Below are 10781 nucleotides of genomic sequence, written 5' to 3'. Positions count from 1 at the left end.
CCGGGACTCGGCTGATCCCAAAGCACCGGGACTCGGCTGATCCCAAAGCACCGGGACACGGCTGCTCCAGGGGAGCCCCACGGGCCGAGCCCGAGCATCCCTCGCTTGTTTCCAAGGCAGCTCGCTGCGCTCGGAGCCGGGCAGCAGGAAAAGCGCCCAGCTGGCTGTTTTAGTGCGGAGAGGGCTGGGGAAAGCCCTCTATCAGCACTGTCGGGAGTCCTGAATGCATCGAATGTGCTGTGCTGGCTCCCCGCGGGCCGATCCCGGCCCTTTGTGCGGCACAAAGCGGACAAAGGCTCGGGCATTAGTATGCGCACGCCGCCCGCATCTCCAGTGACTCCGGCTGAAAAGGCAGCTCCGGGCTGACCCTCCGGGGCCCAGGGGCGAGGGAACGGGGCACGGGACTGCCGGGGAGCTGGAGCGGCTCCATAGATCTGGAAAAGGGCCGCGGAAAGCAGCTGCTGTGCTCCAAGGAGATGAGGAATGAATGAGAGGGCTCCAAGGCCGTGCGCGGCTTCGGCGGGATCGGAGCTGGGCAGGGAGAACGGGGAGTGCACTTGGGGGTCGGTGCAGCACCTTGGGGGGCCAGAACACCACCAAAAGAGGGGTCAGAGCATGACATCACTGAAAAGCACAGAGCTATCAGAGCTGTCCTGCGCTGTGCCACTCAGTCCCCGGATATTCCTTTCTCCTCCTCCTCCTGACCCTTTGCAGTGATGAGCTCTAAACCAGTTTGGCAGCTCCTCTCCACAGGGCATGCCACAGCCGCCGTGGCTCTTCACACGGAAAACACAGCAGGAAAACCTTGGAGAGGCTCCTGAGTGCCCTGCTGAGCCCAGCCTGGGCACCAGCCTCAGCCACAGAGCTGGATGTGATGCTCATCATCGCGTCCTGCCCCTCGCACTGAGCTCCGGTTCCCTGGCCAGGGGCACTGAGGCCATTCTGCTCGCTAGCAGAGCATGGAGAACACCTCGGGAGGGCTGATAAGTACACCAGGGATAAGGGCACGGGAGCCAGGAGGATCACAGGTTACTCAGCTCCTTGGAGGTAACGCAGAGAACCCAGGAGGATCCCAAAAACGGGCTGAGGAGCCTGGATGGGGCCACCCTTGTCCCTCACACACCTGGTGGGGTTCATGGCCCCAGAGCTGTGTGGGACCAGTTCTGCTCTGCCCTGGCCACGGAACAGGACCCAAACCCCACCCAAACCCCCCTCACCCTGCTCAGCACAAACAGTTTGGGGGCAATTCCTGGGAACTCCTGGGTGGATCAGCATTGCAGGAGGAAAAAGGCAGCAAACTCTCCCTCGGAAAATTCCCAGCCATGCTGGGAACACGTGCTGGGCTGCAGGTCTGGGCACTGCCCCACTTCGGGCTCCCAGGTCCCGTGATAAGGTATCAGTGCTGGTGCTGAGCCCACAGCGAGGGCAAACACAGAACCCTGATTCCAGGGGCTGTTTGCTCTTGGCAAAAGGTGAGAGTTGAGTACCTGGAAAAGCTGCTGTGCTCCTGGGAACAGCAGCATGTGTGGGATCACGTCCCAGCACCTCCGAGGTTGGTCACCCCAGAGATCCCACCTCAACACCTCCAACTGACTGCAATTCCATTGCCTAGGAACCCTCTGGAAAACTGGATTAATTAAAAATAAGAGGAAAAGCTGGGAGACCCAGACTTCAGGGAGATGCAGAAGGTGGAGTTGCAGACCCTGGCAGCCTCTCCCTCCTTCAGCTAATTCACAGGATCATGGAATGGTACCCAAGGACCACTCAGTTCCACTCCCCTGCCCTATGGCCCATCCAACCTGGCCTTGAACACTTCCAGGGACGGGGCAGACACAACTTCCTTGGGAAACCTTGCTGGGAATGTGGTAAATCCCCAACCACGGGACTAAGGGCATGAAAACAGCCAGTCTTTTCAAGCCTTTCAAGCCTCTGCACCACATGAGCTGGTTTTCCTGCAGAGGCAGCCACTTACTGGCAGAAGCTGAGCCCACCAGCCAAGGGAAAGGTGTTGCCAAGAGCCATCCTTCAGATTTCCAGGGATTTGAGACCCCCAAGTCTCAGCATCCTCCTGAAAGCTGCAGGCTGGGGCCTAACAAAGGATGCACCACAAGATCCTTGTGTCAACACCATTGTGGAGGAGGAAACCTGGGGACCCTGGAAAAGCCAGGAATGGAGCAGGGAGGAGGGTGTTGGTTGCACTGAGCAGGGAAAGCCCTTGGGAGAGTCATTGGGGCTCCAAGGAGAGGCTTATTTGGGATGTGTTTCCCCATCACCTCACTGCCAGCACGGCATGGTGGTGTTCCAGTGGCTGCCAGAGACAAGCAAAGCAAGGAAAGGTGACTTTAGAAGAGTTTCTGCTTTCAAAGCAGAATTCCCCCATCTTATCACACCACACTGGAATGGCAAAGCCAGGAGAGCCAGGAGCCAGGGCTGTTTTTGCTTAACCTGCAGATGTGACCTTGTGTTTCCATAAGCACCTCTCATCCCCCTGGATCCCGTGCATTAAACAGGGTCTAATCCCAGAGCAGGGACACGGGAGCTGCAGGAGGAGGGCAGAGGACAGACACATTCTGCAGGTGGATGGTTGGGAGCTCTATGGCACCAGCATCAGGTCAGAGCAGGGCTGGAGCAAAGGAATAACCTGGCTTGGACTGGGAGCAGCTGCTGGCGCTGGCACAAGTGCCCAGCCCAGGTCAGACTTTGCCCAGGAGCTTCAAAGAGAGGGAAGAAGGAAGGACAGAGCCCTGGACAGTGAGGTCCTCACACCATCTGTGCCAGGGATCTGGCACCAAGCCCCCAGCCCTGACCTGCCACCTTCCAGCCCCCTCCCCAAAACCCAAGGGACTCTGATGCCGCTGAGGCTGGATCCAGTTTGAGCTGGCCAGGGAATCCCAGCTTTAGTTCCCTGGGATTTGCTCAAACTCTCACATTTTCCAGCCCCCCTGGGCAGCTGCAGCGCCGTGACTGCCCCAGCATCGCTCTCATGTGACATTTTCCATGCTGCTGTTCCCCTTTCCCCCCTCTCCAGGGTGAGAAATGCCAGCTGGGACACTGGAGAAGCTGGATCCAGGGAAGGGCACCAAGGATCTGCCTTGTAAGGGCACAGGGAGGGATTGCTCCTTGTCCCAACGGTGGGTCAGGGTGCTGCAAGTGCTAACACACGCTCCACCTGCACCCAGCACCTTTGGCTGCACCAGTTCCCATGCCCAGGGGCGGCTCCTGGCTATCCCTGTAATTAAAAATACTCTCCAACATTTAAATAGATTGGAGTCTTGATCCCAGGGCAGGCAGCCAGGCCCAGTTTTGGGTAGATGTGCAGCTGGGGGACCAAGATCAGAGGATGCTTGGAGGATTAAAGAGGCTCACAGGGAAGGTGGAGACAGATTTTTAGCAGGGGTGTAGTGAGAGGACAGGGGAATGGTTTTAAACCAAAAAAGCAGAGATTTAAATTGGATATTATTACCACCCTGGAACAGTGGAAGGTGTCCCATGGCAGGAGCTGGCACAGGATGGGCTTTAAGGTTTCTTTCCACCCAAACCATTCCATGATGTCTCTTTCTCCCCAGGGATGCAGGAGGTGCCACCACCATCCCCAGACTCACTGAGACATTACCAGGGAAGGGAACAGGGACATCCCTGGGGGGATTTAGCACCTGTGTGGATGTGGCACTTGAGGACAGTGGTGGCCTTGGCTGTGCTGGGGCGTGGTTGGATTTCACCAACGTAGAGGCTTCTCCAGCCCAAACCATTCCATGGTTCTATCACTCCTGTCCTGGCCCCCAGGGAGCAGCCAGCCAGCAGCCATGAGGGATTTGGGCTCTGTTCCTCTTTTCCACCTCTCCTGCTGGTGGCCAGAAGCCTCTGCCACCGAGCTTTGGCACAGATCCCTGTGAAGGTGCCGGCACCAGGGCAACCCCAACCCCGAGTAACTCCATCCAACACAACCAACCATCCCTGGGGCCCTTTCCAAGGCTGCTGCCAGCCCAGGTGTGGAACTGCAGCAGCTCCAGCTGCTCAGAGCTCCGTCCCTCCTTCCCTTCCTGAGCCAGCACCGCTCCAAACACTCGGTGGGTCCTGGGTACACCTGAGGGCAAGGGGTGATGCTGCAGGGATGGAGACAAGTCCTCCCCAGAACACAGGGCTGGGAGAGGGAACAAGGAACTTTCCCATATGGATGCCCAAGGGAGCAGCTCTTTGGGTTGAGAGGAGGATGTGCCTGGCTGGAGCTGCTGTGGGCAGCTCGGGGAGAGGCAGAAAGGCCACATTGTGAGCTCCTGCCGGGGCCCTGGTGGCACTCAGACAGCGCTGGCACCGCTGCCGCCTCACTGCTAATGAAATCTGATGAGCAGGACCCGTGACTGTCTCTGTCCTGCCAGCAAGGGCACGCGAGGGCGGCTTCCCTCCCTCCCTCCTCCCTCCCTCCCTCCTCCTGCCAGCAGGAACTGGGAGCCCCTCCAGCCCCAGCACGGAGCGGGGAGCGAGGCAGGCTCCACGCTCAGCCCGAGCAGGGCGAAGGGCCAGCAGTGAGTGAAGGTGGCTGTGAGTGCCACCCCTGTGCTGGCAGTGCCAGGTGTCCCCAGCCCTCCCTCTGCTCTGCCAGGAGCACCTCTGGTCTCACCTGTCCCATCCGGGGTGGACCTGACGAAGGTGGGCAGCATCTTCACGGAGGCGGTGGGGTTGGTGTCTGCTCCCAGCCCCTTCTCCATCTCCTTCTCAAAACGCTGGGACACCTCCAGGAGGGTCTCATCCGAGAGCCGCATGTGGTACAGGTACTTGTCGATCTGAAAGGTGGAGATAAAGCCCAAAGGTCAGCAGGGGACACGGGCACAGGCCCCAGGACAGCGTCCAGCCCCTCCCAAGGCTGCTGGGGCTGACACAAGGAGCGGGTTCTGACCCGTCCCAAAGGGCAGGACATGGCAGCATTGCTGGAATTGCTCATCCCAGGCATCGCCCACCACTGCTCCTGCACCTCTCCCCAAGGTGCTCCCCAAACGCCATCCTGCATCCCCTCCCTGGACTCTGCCAGCTCGGGAATGCCGAACCACAAGTTGCTCCTGATGCTCCAAAGCATCTTCCCGCTCAGTCACCTACAGACACCCAAACAGGTTGCTACAGAAGCAGGAATTCAAACTCAGGAGTGAGTCAGGAGGGCAGCAGTGGAGGTTTTCCAGGTGCAAAGCCCTTCCCATTCCACGGCATCAACGCACCTTGACCTTGACCCCCAGGGCCTCTTCCTCCACCAAGGATGCTCGGCAGGAACCCACTGCCCTGTCATTTCTCCACAGCTGAGATCACCCCAAGAGCCGAGAGCTACTCAACAACCCTCGAGCAAACCACGCTGAAGTGACAGAAGTGGGAGCTGGAGTGACACAAGTGAGTGCTGGAATGACACAAGCACCTGCCATGGCCAGAGAGGGAAGAAATCCACCCCACACCCCTGTTCCTGGAAATTGTTATACCCTTGAGCTGACGATGCAGAGAAGCCCTTCTATAAATGGAATCAAAATGTCTTGCCTGGGAAAGGCATGGAAAAGCTGCTGGCCATCCATCCATCAGCACCTTGTGCATCTGTGCAGCCTGGCCGGAGCAGGGGGCGGGAGAGGCGGACACTGCCCACTCCCAAACGATGCCCTGCTTCAATTAGCTTCCCTTGGAACTAATTAAAGGGCAGCTCAAGCCCTGAGAAGTCAAGAGGAAAACTCCACCCCGTGTGCTCACCTGTCTGCAGGCACGTAACACCGGAACCCGGGCTCGGGCTGCACTTTACGGGGCCGTGCTGGAGGAAATGGGCATTTTGTGGGTAAAAGGAATTACAGCAGGCCCAGTGTGACCTCGCTCACGGATGTGCCATCCCACCCTGGGCTGGACACCGCAGCCCTGCTGAGCTTTTGGCTGCCTGTGTTTCAGGTTCAGGGTGCTCCAGCACATCCTTTTTTCCCCACCCTGAGTTCTGTTGGAATTTGGGAGCTGAGATCCCTCTGGCGAGGTCAGAGGATGGAGGAAAGCCCAGCCTGACACATTCCAGGAGTGATGCTGGGATGGAGCAGCATTCTCTGAGTAAAATCTCCTCCCCATTTCTCCTGCTGCTTTCAGCCCCTTCCCAAAGCCAGCAGCTGGAAGATCAGTTAGACAAGAGGGAAAGTCCAAGGAGAAGGAAACCTGGAGATTTCCTGGTACCAGTTGTTTACCAGCCTCTCCTTATCCAGCCCAGCAGCAGGAAGTCAAACACTCTCCTCCCTCCCCTCCTGTTTGCTTTCACCTGCTGAAAATTCCCTCCCCTGTCTGAGGCTCTGGCTGCTGGCACCAGTATCCTCCAGTTAACTGCTGTGGGGCTGGAGCTCGCTTCCATGCCAGCCCCAAGGTAGGAAACCTCCCCTTGAGCTGTGCCAAGGGTTATCCTGAGGGTTATCAGCCATCAATCCAGAGCAGACAGTCCCCCTCCCAGAGAATTAATACCCATTCTGGGAGCTCCTCAGCAGTGAAGAACCCCCCACCCAAAATTCCCATTCCAGGGAAACCCCCGAGAGGCTTCACCCCCTTTCCCCAGGACAGGCCCTGCTCGGCACGTCCCCCATGTCCAAGAATAACCTCAGCCTGAGCAACAGGGTGACCTCCCTCTAATCTCCAAAGCCCTTAAGACCTGGATCATCTTCTCCCAACGTGGATATCACCCCACTTGGCAGCTAAAGCGGGTCAGGACGTACAGCAGGACAGCTCCTTCCCCACTGAAACCAACCTGCCTGGGCCCCACCAAAGGAGAGCCGTGGCCACCGTCCTTCCCAAAACTTCCCAGCCCTGTGGCCAGGTTGGTTACTCCGAGCACCCCTCAAATTGTTTCAAAGATGGGATAAAATGGGGAATTCAGGCTGCAGTGCCAGAGTCTGAGCATCTTCCAAGACAAAACACCTCCTCAATTGCTTCATGCTTTTGAAGAGCATGGAATAGTTTAGGTCAGATTGCCAATTCCAAACAAATAAAGTCACTAGGTTAGGATCCCGAAGGGGGCAATTGAATTTCTGGAAAGCTTCCAGTCTAAATAACAGTGTTTCCTCAAGGAAATGTAAACAAACTGAAGGGAGAAGGAAGGGATGGAAGCAGGGGAGCGCTGGGCATGCCCCGGCCCAGGACATCGTGTTAAAGCTCCAGATCACGGAGTAGCTGTGGGTGTAATGAGCTCAATGCCACGTTTTTGAAGCAAACCCCAGCAAATCCCCATCTCTTGGCTCAAGGCTGTCTCCAAGGCTCAGCTCATTTCCATGCCGGATGCTGGAGAGGTGCCCAGGGTCGCCTGTCCCGGCTGCACCGCTGGGAAAGGTCTGCCCGCCCCAGCTGGGGAAACCTCAACTTGCCCAATTTCTGCTGCTGTGTGACCTGAGCTGAGCCAAGCTGAGCTGAGCCGTGCTCAAAGCAACCCAAAAAACAGCTTTTGATTTCCAAACTTGTGGCTCTGGTGCCAGCACTGCAGCTAGACACCGTTCTACTCCTCAGGACTCCTCCTAAGGAGCCTGGACCCCGAGGGATCAGCGCTGAGGAAACATTAATTAACTCATCTTCAAATAACTCAATTCCAAGTCAATGCTGTTCTCCATAGGAAAGAGTTTGGGCTGTTCAGCCTCGAGAAGAGAAGCCCAAAGGGGCTCCAGGAGAGCTGGAGAGGGAATTTGGACAAGGGCCTGGAGGAACAGGACACAGGGAATGGCTCCCAGGGCCCGAGGGCAGGGCTGGATGGGATATGGGGAAGGAATTCTTCCCTGGGAGGGTGGGCAGGCCCTGGCACAGATTCCCAGAGGAGCTGGGGCTGTCCCTGGATCCCTGGCAGTGCCCAAGGCCAGGCTGGGTGGGTTTGGAGCAGCCTGGGACAGGGGGAGCTGTCAGAAGGCTCTCAGGTCCTTCCCAACCCAAAGCATTCCAGGATTGTGTAAAACCCTTGGCTCTCCTGCTGCCCTTGCAGGGATGCTGGGGACCCTCTCCCCATCTCTCGGGGACACGGGGCAGAGCTGCCGAGGGTGACGGCGCTTCCGGCACTGCGCCATCGCTTCCTGCCCAGCGGGAAGAGGAAGGGGAAGGGAGCTTTGTTCCTGTGCCAAAAGGTCCCAGATAAACCTTTCCCATTAATGGTGCCGGCTTCCAAGAAGGGGAAGCTGTTTGCCTCTTGTGTTCACTTTGCTCTGAGTCCTTTCCCAGAGCCACGTGGCTGCCGGGAACTGGAGCGGGTGCACACATTTCCAATCCCTCTGCATCTTCCTGCTGTATTTTTCAGCTGGATGTGACTAATTCCAGCGTGTTTCTGAGCAAAAGCAGAACTGGCAGCTTTCTGGGATAGATTCTTTACCTTTTTGGCAACAAAGCCAAATGTGTGTTGACTGTAAGATGATGGAGCAATGTTCACAGCTGAGGAAGGCTGGAACACCCCAAACCCACAGCATGCACTGTCACCCCTCTCTCCAGGGCAATTTTTGCTGAGAATTATATTTTCTTTAAATTCCTTCCCTCCCTATTCCAGTTTTTAACTTCAAGCATGCGGTTTTGTAAGAATCCCTGAAGTTTTGGGGAATGCTGCCTCTCTGCCTGCTCCTCTGCTGGGGGGATGCTGTGCACCCGAATCTGTGGTGGGACGTGAGGAACTCGGGGAGTTCGGCACAGGGAGCAGCAGAGGCTGCAGGATGAAGTGGGAAGGTTTTATTCCCTGTCCCAAGGCAGAGCCTGTGCCATGGGGCCCCTGTGCTGCCCATGCCTGTCCCTGTTTCCCACCCCAGGTGACTCAGAGCAGGGAACCGGCTCGTCCCCTTCCCCAGCCTCCCGTGGGTGACACAGGGGTGATGCTGGCTGTGCCTGGCCCTGGTGGCACCCACGTCCTTCAGCTGCTCCACGCCAGCTCCCAACCCACGTGCCCTCCCCGGCAGGGCCAAGCCTGGGATGACACACGCCTGGAGTCATCCCGAGCCCGGCTGACTCACATCTTTCCTGCTCGGCCGGTTCCTCCCCATCCTCACCCCCGGGACAGCAGCTGGATCCACGCCGGAGGTGGAGCCGGGTACTGACGGTGAGGAAGTGACACCGCCGAGCATCCAGCGACCCATCCTCGGGTGACCCCACTGCCCCAGTAACCCCAGCTCAGCCAGGAAAACGCTCCTGTCCCTGCTGCCCTGCACCCTTCACCCCACGTTACACCCCGAGGGTCTCTGGGGCACAGACCCCACTCGGATGCTGGAGGGCAAAGCCTCGCTGGCCCCGAGAATCCCCCCTGGGGTGGTGGGAGCAGCCCCCTGTGGAGGGGAAACTGAGGCTGGGTAGCTCTGATGAGGTGGAGAGGAGCAAGGGCACACAGGATGACTTCCCAGAGGTTGGAAAAGCTGTCCTGACATTGACCTTGGCTCTGACCTCGGCAGCCTCAAGGAAAGCTGTTAAGTTGGTTTTCCAGGAATTTGCCATAGGTGCCCCTCCCATATCCGCAGAGGCAGCCAGGGAGGAATCAGCTGGGCAAAACGAATCCCTTGGCAAAGGAAAAATGTGGAAAAAAAAAATACAAAACAAGGAAAAGCTGCCCCTGCCTGGGGACAGCCACAAATGCAGGAAAATCAATTCCATCCCCAGTCTTTCCCTTTGGAAGGAGGGATGGGGAAGAGCTCAGCCCCCACCCCTGTGGCATGAGCAGGCTCAGGGACCAGGAAGCCCAGGGTGAGGTGGCACATCCCAGGGGAACGCAGGGCAGCAGCGGGGAAACTTTCAAGCTGGGATCTCAAAGGACGCTGCCGAGGTTAATTAAAGTTTGCACAATCCCTTGGGGGTTAGATAAGTCTGGACAACCCACTTTCCAGGCAGGAAAAGGGCTGGAGTTGGGGAGGGAGGTAACATGCCCCCAGATGAGTGGCAGAGCAGGTAAAGCTGCTCCATAGCAAGAATGGGAAGAAAAATTCCATTTTTGAGGCTATTTTCAAGGCCTTGAGGCAGACACAAACCACAGCTATTGGAAAAGGCGAGTTTTTACCCTAGCTGAGCTCCTTTTCTCCCTCATCCAAAGGGAAAACACATCCCAGGTTATCACCTGCAATTCTTTTTCCCAAATAGTCTCAAAGACAGGGTTTGATAAGAAGATCCAACCAAACAAGTTGCAGCTTTCCAAGAATTTCACCCCCTACACCTCCCTGTGGTGGGGACCCCTGGCTTTTCATTTGCCTGGGGAGATTTACAAAGCAGGAATCATTTTGACGCCCATGGTGGAAGCAGCCGGGTCAGACTTCTCCCCCCTCTCCCTGAGCCAAGCTGAGCTCTGTGCTGTCTCCCAGCTTTGCCTCATGCGAGGATTCACAGGAATTTGTTTAAAAATATCCCAGAGCAATCCAGTTGTGGAGGCGGCCCGGAGAGCAGTGCCATCTCCCACAGCACCCCCAGCTCTGGCCACCAGCTCCTGCAGAGGTTTTATTTTTCCCTCCCTCACATCTCAACAACCTCTTTTTATTCGGGTTTTGGAGCCGGTTCCTGAGGCTTTGCACGCCCTTCTCCCGCTGGGTAAGGAAGGCGAATTCCTCCATCCGAGCCTTCCCCGAGCATCACCCGCAGCTCCCGGTGCGGGAGGCGTGAGCAGCCGGGGCTCGGGGCAGGGCTGTGCCGCTGGCCCATTTCTGCCAGGGTTACACAACCCCAGCCCGCGGATTCGGCTCTTGCACAACCCCGGGGCCAGCAGCGAGCGCAGAGAGAAGCCGAGCCCGTATTTCCTTACGGATCACTTTGCCTTGGGAAGTTTTCCCGCAACTTTGTTTAGGTTGGTTTTTTTTTGGTGG

The 10781-nt window shown here is 57.4% G+C and overlaps 1 protein-coding gene across 1 annotated transcript in view; it reads right to left on the bottom strand.

The window, feature by feature from the left end:
• LOC107213868 (hexokinase-2) overlaps positions 1–10781 on the bottom strand; it is a 25122-nt gene that overhangs the window by 12715 nt on the left and 1626 nt on the right. The window contains 1 exon segment of the mRNA XM_015648735.2: positions 4619–4781. Coding sequence (XP_015504221.2) covers positions 4619–4781 — 163 coding nt within the window.

This window comes from Parus major, chromosome 22 (genome assembly GCF_001522545.3).
Source record: "Parus major isolate Abel chromosome 22, Parus_major1.1, whole genome shotgun sequence".
In the NCBI taxonomy this organism is placed as follows: domain Eukaryota; kingdom Metazoa; phylum Chordata; class Aves; order Passeriformes; family Paridae; genus Parus; species Parus major.
The sequence above is the reverse complement of the archived record's forward strand: the minus strand, read 5'-3'. Positions and strand labels throughout refer to the sequence as shown.